Source organism: Passer domesticus, chromosome 6, assembly GCF_036417665.1.
Source record: "Passer domesticus isolate bPasDom1 chromosome 6, bPasDom1.hap1, whole genome shotgun sequence".
Taxonomy (NCBI): Eukaryota; Metazoa; Chordata; class Aves; order Passeriformes; family Passeridae; genus Passer; species Passer domesticus.
Window position 1 is genome coordinate 11,042,791 of NC_087479.1, and position 13,570 is coordinate 11,056,360.

Sequence of the window (13,570 nt, forward strand, 5' to 3'; positions counted from 1 at the left end):
TCTGCTTTAGCAGGGAGGTTGGAGGAGTTGTGGTCTCCTGCAAAGTGACCCATTCTGTGAACGCGTGCTCCGCCACTCGCTGTCACCGGGAGGCGTTTCGGGCAGGGGAGCGGGTGTCACGCGGGAAGCGCAGCCCACACGGCAGAAAAGAGCCCGGAGGGGTCACCCGAGCACGCTGTAGCCGACACCGCGCTCTGCCGGGGCCGGCCGGGCTCCAGCAGCCGCAGGCGCGCGGTGAAGCTCGGTCCGTGCTGCAGCCGCCGTGGGCGCTCCAGCCCCGCACAGACAGACACACAGACACGCACACCCACGTACGCACCGTTGTGCAGAGATCACGCAGCGTCGCAGCACAAGCGCGTGAGGTGGTGGGAATCGCTGGGACAAACAGGACAAACGAAAAAAAAGACGGGAAAGAAAAACGTAGGTGTTGTGGCCCGTACGGGGATCGAACCCGCGACCTTGGCGTTATTAGCACCACGCTCTAACCAACTGAGCTAACCGGCCAGCTGGTACTGCGGGCCGGCTCCGGGGTAAATAAAGACAACTCCACGCCAATGTTCCACCTTTCGGCTGGAATAAAGAGGGCGACAAACTGGGCGAGGAGCCGCCTCATCCTCGGGAGCACGGGAGCCGGGCCGCGCATATGGAAACGCACGCTTAACTCCTCAGCAAAACCAAAAGCGAATCTGAAAACATTTCCCTGCCTAGAGAGAGATGCAGCGCCTGGTAGGGAACAACTGTAACGTGCAATCGGGGACAACTTCGCCTCTAAGTCAACAGGCTAATACTTCTTGAAGTTTATTAAGCTATTATTCCAGTTTCTTTTGATTAAAATATTTGAACATTCTTAAAAAGCATCTACTATTCCGTTTAACACACTGCTAGGATCCTGGTTTGCACGGACAAAAAATTGACCTTTTCCTAGTGTTTTGTTTTTTTTACTACACATGCTGCATAGAAAAGAACTTTTCTGCTCACCATTGAAGCCTGCGTTAAAGCACAGGATGTCTGTTTAGCAAGAGGCAAACACCGGCGGCGGGGACAGGCAGGGGATGACACAGCTCTGCAAAATGCAGGGTTTTGGAGACAGCTCGGTGAGAGCACAGCCCCCGCTCTGTGTTCGGCTGCTCTCCCCACCCCGCAGTGGCGCGCAGGATCCGCCAGGGATCAGGCCATCACCGGGGATGAGTCTGAGCCCGCCGGGGCAGCAGGCAGGGCCGCCGCTGGGTTCATGGAGCACTGCTCTTATCCCAAGGGCTCCCCTCCTTAACCCCGCACCCGCGGGCGGCTCAGCCCCGCCATCCCCGGGGAGTCGGGACCCCAAGTGACACCTCGAGGCGAGGTATTTCTGGTTTTATTCTAGTTTCCGCAAAGCAGGGAATATAATAAAATACCTGGTGGTATCCCACAAAAGTCTAGCCCAGTGAGCATCAAAAATTCACACTTGCTATACCTTTTTAACAAACAAAGGCATCAGCATTCCTCCGTTACCAACTACGTAAGTTTTCTATTAATTAGTATCCAAACCACTATTTGGTAGTAGCATCTCATGCTAATTAGTCCGTAGGCGCAGTTATTTTTTTCCGGTTGAGGCTGGGGTCCCTTCTGGGTAGGCGGCCAATGGGTTGCGATCTCGCACCGCCGAAATTACGTTTCCCCCAGTTACTGCTCCATTCTCCTGACTTCAGTCCTGGTGTCCCTCGTCCAGACAGCCCGTTTTCACCTTGGGATTGTCTTTCCTTTTCCTTAAAAACAAAAAGATTACCCGAGGTGCGACACCCACGACTCTCCCACACCTGGGCGCGCACCTGGCGGGCAGGGCGGGGCGCTGGCACTGCGCATGCGCCCCCCCCCCCCCCACGGCCGTGCCGTGCGCAGCGGGGCCGGCGCGTGCGCGGTTGCCGGGGCGACTGGAACACAACATGGCGGCCTGAGGGGAGCGCCGGCCGCGGGGCCGGGGCGGGCTCGGCCGCTCCTCCGCCAGCCCCGGCAGCTGCGGCACGGCGCGGGAGGCACAGTAAGAGGGTACGGGGGAAGGCCTCGGGCCCTTTCTGCGGGGTGGTGCGGGCCCGGGCGCTGCAGGGAGGCTGACGGTCACCGAGGGGCCGTGGTCTCAGGGAGCAGCCGCTGAGGGGCTGCGGGCGCCTCTGCCGCCCCTGGGCAGCTCCCGGGCCTCGCATGCCGGCGCTGCTCTCCGCGCCCCACTCCTCCGCAGCAGGCAGCGAGCAGGTCTTTCTCTCGGCTCCTGCGGGCCATCACCCTGGCTGCTGGTCTCTCCGAGCGTTTCCTCGGGAGCTGCGAAGTTTTCCTGGCTCGGCACGCCTTGCTTTGCATTGCTCAGCATCCTTCACAGCATGCCGTGTCACACCCCGCACATCTGGCGTGTCTCTGAGTGCAGTAATTACGTACCATGGCCTTGAAGCTCAACTTCTTGCTGCTTCCTTCATGTCTTTGGTTATTTCTCTCTTCCCACGTGTATCAGTGTCATACTTAAACATCACAGCTTTTTCTTCCTCAGTATCTTGGCGTCTTTGTAACAAAGCGTCTGCTTTAGATTTTTATAATATCCTCTTTTGACTACTGTAGTGCTGTATTTTGTGTCATTTTGTATCGAATTCTTTAATTCTAAATGATTATTAATGTTCCACACTCTCTATTTACAATTATTGGGTGTTTGTGAGTTCCATCACTTGTCCATAATTTACATTTAGATTGTTCCTTATTTCCTGGGTTTTCTAGCCTCTTGCACATTAAACCCTTAGTCTATTGAATAATTCATGGCCACTTTTTGGGGGTGTTGGATGAGTTCATATTGCTACGACTTGTTCTTCCCAGCCTTTATTTCCCTTTCCACTAACGATTCTAAGCTGGAACATCTGTGTGTGCTGAGACAGAGGGGAGGGAGGGACGAGTTAGTTAATATCTGTTGTTACAGATATGTTATATAGTTAACTAACTACAGATATACACTCTACCCAGTGATCAGGTCTCTGTCATTCTCCACTGTTCTATGCAAATGTAATTAGAACACTTCCTTTAATTTATCCTCAAAGCTTTTAGTCTTACAATAAAATTTTTAACCTTTCTTTCAGTCTTCACTTCTGACTACAGCAAATTCAGGTAATCCTAACTGGTAGTAAGTTTTGTTTTGTAGCTGTACAAATTTTCATAGCTTAAAGTTGGCTCTGAGCTGGCTTTTTTTGTTCAGCATGTGTGTGAAGCCTTTTGTTTTGGTGGGTTCTTTCTGTTGCCTTGTCACTCTCAGGATGTGGTCACATCATGATCAGGATGGTGCTGAAGTGGATTTTTAAGAATCTGCAGAAATCTTGGCTTGTGAATGCAAAATGAAAATTTGTTAGTACATCTGAAGTCTAAACTTTATTTCTTCTTTTTCTATGTAAATTTCTATGCTGTTGTTCTTACAATGTCTGATTTTATTTCAGCTGCTGCTTACACAATAACTAAAGTGTCATGTGATCATGATCATTTTGTCCCTAGGAGAAAATCTCTCTTATTTTTCTGTTTTGTTCAGAGTTTACACATTGACCTTATTCATCAAAGAAACATCTCAAGTAATGCAGTTTTTATTCCTGATTCCACCCTTTATTCAGTCAGTTGAAATTATTCAGGCTTTTGCTTCATTCTTTTAACTGGGTGGATCTCACAAGTGCCAGGTTTAAGGCTCAGTTGTTGCTCATGTGTGGGGTATTTATTTTGTCTACAGAGCTCTCTGTTGTGAAAGAATTACAATAACAAGTTTTACAGGCTTATGTGGAAAAGATCTTCAGTGCTGTAAGAATGTGTAAAGGATTAAGTCCTTGTACCACATCAGAATTCTGCAATTTAAAATCTATAAACAACTCGAGTTGTTTTGAGATCTCCACTGTCTCTCCACTTCTCTTTTATGTGTAAAATACATTTATAGAAGAAAATATATAGACATAACCAAACAGTATAAACATATACTGACTTCTTTAAGTACCTGAGGATATCTTCAATAAATTAGTGCAATAATGCTTTCCCTGCATTTCTCTGCCCAACTACTTTGCTTCATTAACACTATGGCTACTATGCCATAGATATTAAGATCTCATTTTCAGATCATATGATTTTGAATTTTTTTTTTGATGCCAGAGAATCAATTACTTGCATTTAAGGAAAAAAAAAATGAGGATGGCCATTTATTAGAATAAAAGAGTAAATCAACAAATAGCTAACTTTTTTTGTGACTGTCTTGTGTATATTTTGGCCCCGTGCTGGCTCTGACATCATAAGAACATGTAACACAGGCAGTGTGTTTGTGACTGGTTGGAGGGTATCAGTTGCTACCAAAAAAATACATTTACACTGAATTCTGAGAGAGTAGTATTTAAGTAGTCTGAATTTACAGTCTCTATCTTATATTTAGCAATTTAGATAGGAAATTAAAACTTAAGGTGGGGATAGAGAACATTTTTCCTGACGAGATGTTATTTCTTCAGTCTCAGTTGGTGAAGGCTGAGGATCAGCTCTCCTGAAGCACAAACTGCCCACTTAGCAAATTACAGCCACAACAATTAAACTGTCCCCCTTGCTGGAGTCTGTTAGATGGCCTCCTTTACCCACAATGATTTTCAAATTCTGTTTGTGCTTTTAAAATAGCTCTATATGCAAATTGTCTCTATTGAGCGTATGAGATGGTGTGGCTTATTTTAAATTACTCTCCTATTTCCAATTTTTCAGATTTAGATGGCCTAATTAGTTTATGATGCAGCATGATTGATAATGATCAGAAAACAGAAGTAGCAGATGATAAAAATGAGAAGAGCACCTGACAATTCTCATGTAAGTGCTGCTACTGTATTGAAGAAAGAGGGGCTGCAAGGGAAAGGTTTTTACTAATTTAAATGCCAGCATTTGGCTCACAAGGAAAGAAAACAGTTTTTTGTTGTTTGGTGTCTTTTTGTAGACAGAAGCAAATACGAAAGCTGGGGAGATGAAAAGAGAATGAGACAACACAAATCGATTGTCAGTTGGAAGACAGCATTAGAATGTCCCTGCCTAAGTAACTTTTCCCTCTGCAAAATTTCTTGGCAGGCTTTCTCCACTGTAAGGCTGTGTTTATACTTGTAAATTAAACATATCTGGAAATCTTCTTGGACACAAAGAGCAGCTGGCATGAAACAGCCCTCATCTCTGCTAGTAAATTCTCTTATCTTCCAAAACAAGGCAGAAGGACAGAAACTGCTTGAGAACTGACCTTAGAAGGAGTCCTCACACCAGGCAGGGAAGGTGCCTCACAAAGTGCTGATTGTCACAGGCCAAGTCCCTGCCAGGTACTGTTGTCACAGTAACCAGTAACAGGCAGCTACACTGAATTTACTGCTATCACAAAGCTTGAGACTCCCAGTTATTCTGACACCCATAAAGGGCTGAGTGTGATAAAAGAGGTTTTCTGCCCTGCCTCCCTCAAAATGACTGGGTGTGCATCTTTCTTGAATAATAAGACCCATGTCAAAAGCAACAGCAGCATAAAGCTAACCAGAATTGGATTTTGCTCAGGTGAAATTACTGAAAAAATTATCAAGGATAGAATCTGTAGGTGCTAAAAATAAAAGGAAATAGGAGGATGAGGTGGGTGAAGGGAACTAGGCACTGGGATTGTAAGGAACAGTTAATCACAAAGCTGGAGGAGAATAAAGGAGAAAGAAAAAAGTCAATTCTGATGGAAATTAGAAGACCTAAAAATTAATATAAATAAAACTTTTTTTGATAACCCGTATCTGCTTCATCCCTTAAAGTTCTGCAGAATTAGAATTGACTGATTTTTCACATCCTTGTATTTGAAGCATTTAATTATCAAAGCCAAACATTACTTTTGGCCCAGTGCAAATCTCATATCTGAGTTTAATATGGGAATAAAGCTTTAAAATCAGAAACTGCTTTGCTTAAAATAAAATATATTTTAGAAACCACCAAACCAAACAATACCCCAACAAATAACCCTCACATTGGAACAATGATTCCATGATACACTTGCTTTCCAAGATAATTTTGTTTTCAGTACATTGTAAAAAAAGGGAGTTTTTTGTTTTGTTTTGGTGAAAGAAGCAAAGAATAAATTCAAATATGAGTTGCTAATATGCTGCAGCATAAAAAAAGGTAGGAAGGGCTGTGTGGAAAGGCATCATGTCTCTGAGCAAGGAAGTGGTGAGCAAGGAATTCTTTTCTAAGAATTATTGTCTTCTACTTTCTGGAATATATATTTCTGTCATCTGGGCAGCAAAACTTCATCTGCTGTTTTTCATTTTATTTTCTCTCAACTTACATGTTAATAAAATACCTCTTTTATTCAAAAGTTTTCCATTAGTCAGCATTTAACAAGTAAAGTAAGGATTGATACACAGTCTTCAGAATAATTTCAAACATACTGACACGCAGTGTATTTTTGTTTTTAAAATACCAGTTGCTAAGATAAGGAGAGGGAATATTTCCTGATGTTCTGGAGAAAGTGAGTCTTTGGGAAGGAAAGTCCTGTGCAAGTAAACACATGAAGCAACATTTTGAAAGGTATGCATAATTAATCAAGGAAATTCTACAGAAAGCCATGTTTAAATTCAATGAGGGAACACAAAATTAAGACTAAGTGAAGCTTTTTAAGTACACATGAATTAAAAAGTTTGCATGTGGTACAGCAAGGGAACTCTGCCTTCCTGTTTGGCACTGGGGGTTACTTCCTTGAGTGCTCTAATGGATGTCACCCACTGCATTAAATGGTGCCTGGCCTCTGGGTCGAGGGTGAAACCATAAATGAGGAATAAGTAGTTGATTTCTGCCTTGCCAAATGCACTGAATATACTTGTGCTGTTTTTCTTTTATTGTAAATAATAATTGGAGGACATGTGTCAGTCCTCTCCTTGGTAATACTTTTTCCAGTCTCTTTTTAAGTACTGTTGTAATGCAGGTTCAAACCAGTGCATTTCTCCTTAGTCAAGGTATAGCATTAGTTCTCCTTCATATTTGCATTTATATTTACATCCATCATCCAGATGTTAAATGGTCACAAAATAGGTGCTTTTTATCAGTTAGGAAAAGAGAGGAGAGGGCTCTGTGTTAGTACACATAGATGACATTGTCCTCCAAGTATACAAGAGCCCACCAGTGCCTCTTGGGTTACTGATTTTATATTCTCAGTTAAATATATCAAGTTCCTAATGAAATCACTGGGAATGACTCATTTGTACATACAAAGTGAAATGGGACATTTTGCTCTTAGGTGAGATTTCAAAATGTAGCTCAGAGCTTCAAAGAATATCAGTTAAAGGAAGAGAAATATCTTCAAGTAATGTGGCTTCTGATTCTCTTGTTTTATTGGTAGATCTGTTGGTCCATTTATACACTACCTACAACTGACAGAATTGTCCACTTTATGATCAAAACAGTATTTAAACTGTTATTTAATTATATTTAGTATTTAAACTATCTGCTTAACTGTATCAAGGGCAGATGTTTATAACTCAGTGGTAAGGCACTGCAGACTCTGTCATCCTTTCATCTAAAACATCTTTTAGGCCTTTAACTCTTTGATAAATTGACTGACAAATTCTTTTGATGAAGTGAACTCTGTTAACAGCACATAATAACATTATTTTAAACAGAACCTGCCCATACATGATATTTCTCCTCGTTTCAAAGTGGAGAATATTGTTTTGGTGTTTAGCTGTACGTCTGACTGGGGAAAGACGTATGTCCTGCCCTGGTCCATTCAATAGTCTGCAAAGCTCTTTGTTTCCTGCTTCCTCCCCAGAGTTTCTGTACCATGGGTTTTTTGTTTACTGAAGCCTAGGAGGGCAATGAAATAATATACACAATAATTGAATAGCGTCTATTTTTCATGTAAGAGGTTTCCATCAAAACTTAATTTTAAACGTTAAATTTGGCAATGCATCCCTCTGAGCAATGTTTGGAATGTATGCTACAGCAGCACAGAGTAAGCAGAACAATCCATACTCTTATGCAACCCAAAATTCCTGCTGGGAGCTCCTTGGCATGGTAACTGGTGTCTGGGGCACAGCACATTGTTACTTTTCTTCTTGGGGTTAACTCAGCTACTCCAAGCTGCAGGAAGGAATAAAGCCATTTACTAATTACTGATCTGCTCAATAAAGAAAGAGGAAGCAAACAATTTATCAGACCCTGCCTTTGAAAGTTCTGTGACAGACTAAAGTTCTGACAGCCTCATGGCAGGGGAAAAAGTCAGCTATAATCCAGTCCTTGGCTGCAAGACAGTCGTCCTCTTTTCTGTTTAATTCAACTTCAGTATAGAACAAGTGATAATGTGAGATAAATACAAGCACTAAGGAGGCTGACTCCACATCCTACTATCTTTATGTTTACATAAAGTTGTTTTGTATGCATGGTGCATTGATTTCTTTCTTCTTTATTCCTGCATTTGAACAATATCCAGTAACTTTTGGGTTTAGAGACAACCTGTAGATTCTTAACCAGCTTTTTGAGTTTGAAACATGTTTCTCAAAATCTGAAGTCTATGTGTCTGCTTTTGTTAAGAAAGTCTGATGTAGCTCTTGCTTTTTGTGTCTCTTTTCCAACAGACCAAAATATTTCAACATCAGTATTAAAATGAAAATCTAAATATATGTTAAGCATAGTTAAATTTCATCTCATCCTATGCAAGATTTGCTGGTGATTTCAACCCATGTCCCATATCCAGTTAGTGCTTTAACTGTACACCATGGCTCAGTGCTCTGGTTAGGCACACTCAGCTTATCTGCTGAAATAGCCTCTGGTACTTAAGGATCTTGGCTTGACTTATCAGTTTGAACTAGGGATCAAAGCAAACTATTTGGCAGTATCATTTCACAGGCAGCTTTACAGACACCCCTGTGTGAGTAGTTGAAGTTTAGATCTCAGAATTAGGCAGCAGCTGAGCGATGCTTTTGGGAAGAGGTGTCAGTGATAAAGTTGGGTTCCTTGCCTCATTAAGCACTTCAGTCTCTTCTGGGGACATGTTCTGTCTCCCAGAGTGATCACGTTTTATGACACCATTTACTCCATTACTGCATGGTACATTTCATCACCGTGCAACAGCAGACATATCCTTCATTACTCAAATACTTGACACAAAACTTGTTGACTGCTCTGAAACATTTTTTCTTGCCCTTCAAGCTGTCTTATTTCTCTGTTCAAGGCTGTACAAGTACTACACTGTTATTGCCAGTCCCGTTTTCTGCAAATGCAGGGGAAGGCTCTAATTGTGTCAGCAGCTTGGCTTTCTGGAATTCTCAGCCTCAGCTGCTGTGCTGTGAACTAAGTGTAATCCAGCTGGCCAGCCAGCTTGCTGAGCTCCTGCAAGCTGAACTGCAGATTGTACCCTCAACCTTTTACTGGCTGGGTTAATACAACATTGCAGGGGAGATGGACTGTAATGCAATCATCTTACAAGAAAAACTGAAGGCCTAAAGATGTCTGCCTCTGCAGGGCAGTGGAATGGAAAATAAAGTGTCAGATGTATTACATCATGATTATACTTGAAATTGCTGTTGTCAGCAAAATAGTGAGTCCAGCCAGATACTCATTGCCACGCAATAGAACACTACTGGAGTTCTAAGTAGAAAGTATTTTTACATATAGTGCAATGGCTTCCCTCTCTTTTATTCTGAGCTTGTATCAGTTAATTTACTGGAAATTTCCTGATACTGAACAGAATGATATGCCCAGAAAGCTTGCCTTCAAAAAGCTTCACTGAATAAATCAGTTGACTTCTGCAGTGGGTGCTTTGGATAGCATAAACTAAAACTATAATACCTCAGATGTAAGTTTAAAAACTTCCATGAGACAGTATCAATTAAAAATTCAAATGTCGATTAAACTATGTACTTTTTTCCTATGCTGTGGACAAATCAATGTGCAAGTTTATTTCTAGCTTAAAGTCTCCTTACTTGTTTCTGCAGGGATGAAAACCCTGGTTCCCTTTCACTGGTATGTGAATTTATGGCCATGACTGTTTATGAGCTGATAAAAGGTATGTAGCATATGCTTAAGAAACTTAAACTCTCCTTGTGTAGATCACAAAGTGGAATTAATTATTTTTCACTTGGTTTTTCACTGTTACAGATTATAGAACTCATAGGCAATCTTGTACTGTACTGCTTTACCCTTTATTTCTTGGCAGTAGAATATACCCAATTGTTTAAGGCATGGGTGCATGCAGTCCATAGCCATCTATTCCACAGTCAAACAACCTTGATGGCAAAACACAAAATTATTGCTTTATGTTACAAAAAATAAAATTTAAACAGATTCTTTGTTAGGTCACGGCTACCGTGAGGAATTAAGAAAATTATTCTCATTTGTTTCAAAACTATTAAGTCAATGAATAAGGATTTTCAGTTTTTATATCTTTCACTAAGTTTTCTTTATAAAATAACATTGTTCCCTCATAGCTCCTATATTAAAAATTCTGGAGCTGTTTGTCAAAGCAGGTCAGAGATCATAAAGCTTAAGGAAGAGTTCCTCAAAAAATTTAGAACAAAAGCTGATTTAAAACCAGTTCTTATATAAACAGTAAAGGAATTGGATACAGCAAATGAAGGGACTTACAAGTCATAAGTAAAAAAGAATTTTTTAAAATGCATAATTAAGAATTTGTAATGTCTTAACAATTGGGAGTTTAATTTAAATAACTGAACATGCAAGTGTCATTCAGTGAAATACAATAAAGACTTGCTCCTGAACATGACATTGGTGACACTGACTATTCAGATCTCTAACAAAAGGAGTAACTCTGTTTCTGACCTAGATAAGAATGTGAGATTAAAAATATTTGCTGATTGCTGAAGTCGATATTAGTGTGTACTAGTTTTAATAAGGCATTTTGGGTTTGCTATATTTAGCATGGGATTCAAATGGAAATGAGAATCATCATTTCAGTATGTTCTGATTTTTTTACTATTTAAAAATACAAGTTCTTTCAAAGTTTTCCAGAAGATTATTGTTTTCACACCACTTAGTTGTAGTAACCTCCTTTTCTATGGCACGGTGAATCAGTTCAAAATGAAATCTGTGTTCAGTACTAATCTGAAATGCTGCAGTTAGGGATTATCTGAACATTCATCTGCACTTACCTGAACTTCTGTTATTGCTGATTCTTCTTTGTGGTGTGAATTTTCAGTCTGGACTGTGTTTACCATGATACAGTGCCTTATTTTTAATGTTGGATAAGGTAGTGGCACATGGGGTGGAGCTTGTCAAATCACAGAATATAAAAGGAAAGTGAACTGAAGTGGACTGAAAATGAATTTTTAATTTGACAAGGAGTATGGAGACACTTCTGTAATTAGGAGAACAGTTCACTGTAATGCTGCTAATGTAGAAAGCTGATAATTTTGGTTTTTTCCTTAAAAGAACAAGAGATCCATGTTACTTCAATCAAGCTTATTTGTCTTTACACAGAGTCCTAATTGTTTTGCCGTTAATTTATAGCAGAAGCATTTAATACCTAAAAATCAGTCTTGCCCTTTATTTAATCAACAGCAGTTTGGTAATTTAAAGCAATGAAAAAAGTGGCTGAGAGAGAGGTGTGGAGGATTTCTCAAGAGAAATGAGAGAAGCCTCAAGTGCCACTGCCTTAGGATTCACTGTACCATTACTGCCAAATAAGGTTTCTCCAGTGATAAATCTGGAAGTAGAAGAGCATCTGCTCCAGATTTTTCTAGTGACATGTAATGAAAAAGCAATTGAGCATGACTTCTTCTTACAAAGGCCCAATTCCTTAAATACGAATAATAATCTAAATTGATTTGAATTGCTGCATTTTATAATATCTTTTCCACTATAAATGACAAAAGTCCTGATGTTGAAAGCACCATTTATCTCTATGGGGGCACTACTACTACAATTCCCAATGTAAATGGTACTCTGTTCCAAGTGCTTTGTGATCTAATCCTGCTCAGTGGATTATGTGGCTGCCTGGAGGAGCACTGCAATCAGCGGGGAACACAAGTCTGGCTCTGGGGCTCTGGCCTCAATGAGTTACTGTCCTGATAATCTCCCTCCTCCTCCCAGCCAATTACTCATACTACTGTCATCAGGCAGATCAGTACCTGCTTTGTTTGTCAAAAATGTGATCATTTCTGCCTCTGTTGATGGCATTGCAGCGTTACATAAAGGCATTACAGCAAGATTAAAAGGCCTTTGGAGCCTATAAAAGAAAAAAGCTGAGCAGTTACTGAATGGCTCTGAAAAATAGATACATTTTATAACTGTAATTATTGCCTAACAGCAAGTTAAACAATATAGGTTAGCCTTGAATTTGCAATTCAGATGTGAATCACAGTCTTTCAGCCATTGTGGTAACTTGAGGTGATTGATACAAATCTTTAACCTCAAGGACGATTACTCTGAGTAGAGAGGAAATGAGATATTTAGAAGTGAAATATTGCAGTTCTGCTAGAACTTGGGCAAATAGATACTGCAAGTAATACATGCAGTAAAAACTAAGGCATCTAACAGAATGTTGAATTGACAATTGTTAGCTGAGCTATTCTGGTGCATACTCAAATATAAATTATGTTAGAAGTTGAGTGGAAAATGAACTACAAAGCTAGCTATAAATGACATATAAAAGTAGTATAATTGAAAAAGGTGATATCAATGCACCTCTGAAGCTGAGGACTGCTATTTGTATTATATTTGTTCTTCATGCAAAAAGACTCACACAACTTGAAATTTTATTCTAGGAAGGAGAAAGCCATTGCCTTAAAAAAAAAAAAAAACCAAACAGGAACAACATGTAACAGATATGCAAATCTTTAGATTGTGTACCTAGGTAAAAGACCTGGTTCAGCAAACCAAAAATGGGTTGAGCAATATTTACAGCAAATGTAGCACACATTTATTTCAGGGTCTTCTCTAGGCAGAAACAACATTGTCTGGGGCAGCCGCCGACTGCTGCAGGGAGAGAAAAGGCCACGGCCCAGATAAATCTTTGTCTGCAGCAGAGCCTGGGAGGCAGCAGGCAGCCCAAAGGAGCTGCAGTACCTGCTGCAGGAAGCCCTGCTGGGAGGGGATGGCCCTTGCAATGCTCTGGCAGCCCTGGGGAGAGCAGAAGCACAAAGCCTGGCCTCTCCTTCCTGGATTTGCCCATTCCCCATTCCCATGTAGCTGTTATCTTACCATGATGGCAAAATTTAATTTTTTACTATTATGTTGATAAGTTTGAAAAAAGTGCTGGTTTCTTTAAGGGTTTGGTTTTGGTTTTGTTTTTTTTTACAAATAACTGGAAGCACTGAAAACGTTTATCTTTTTACTGAATTCTTCTCTCTGCTGTCTTTGTATTAGTACAGAAATGGGATATTTCAGAGTGATGAGCAACAAGAAAACATAATAATAAAGGTAATTAAATTTATGTGAGGATATTTAACTAAGAGTGAGGTATGTATTTTTCTCTTTACCCTGAGAAGGTAATGTTTATTCATGAACAAAAGCACAGTTTTTTAAGAAATGTATAGTCAGTTACTGTATTCCTGATCTAGGGGAATGAACAAACAATTTTGTTACTGGCTAAAAATGA

The 13,570-nt window shown here is 40.7% G+C and overlaps 1 protein-coding gene, 1 long non-coding RNA gene and 1 other non-coding gene across 4 annotated transcripts in view; 2 read left to right on the forward strand and 1 right to left on the reverse strand.

Annotated features, from left to right (window-relative positions):
* Positions 1-430: 430 nt before the first annotated feature.
* TRNAI-AAU (transfer RNA isoleucine (anticodon AAU)) lies at positions 431-504 on the reverse strand. The gene has a single exon. It is a non-coding gene; the product is annotated as a tRNA-Ile (tRNA).
* Positions 505-1,903: 1,399 nt separating this feature from the next.
* On the forward strand, positions 1,904-6,488 carry LOC135302622 (uncharacterized). Of its 2 annotated transcripts, XR_010364213.1 has the most exons (5): positions 1,904-2,025; positions 3,093-3,120; positions 4,723-4,824; positions 5,077-5,315; positions 6,446-6,488. It is a non-coding gene; the product is annotated as an uncharacterized LOC135302622 (long non-coding RNA). The 2 variants fall into 2 exon arrangements; XR_010364212.1 differs by lacking the exon at positions 3,093-3,120.
* Positions 6,489-10,734: 4,246 nt separating this feature from the next.
* Positions 10,735-13,570, forward strand: part of MOK (MOK protein kinase) — a 39,405-nt gene continuing 36,569 nt past the window's right edge. Inside the window, 2 exon segments of the mRNA XM_064422588.1 lie at positions 10,735-10,806; positions 13,339-13,392. Coding sequence (XP_064278658.1) covers positions 10,735-10,806; positions 13,339-13,392 — 126 coding nt within the window.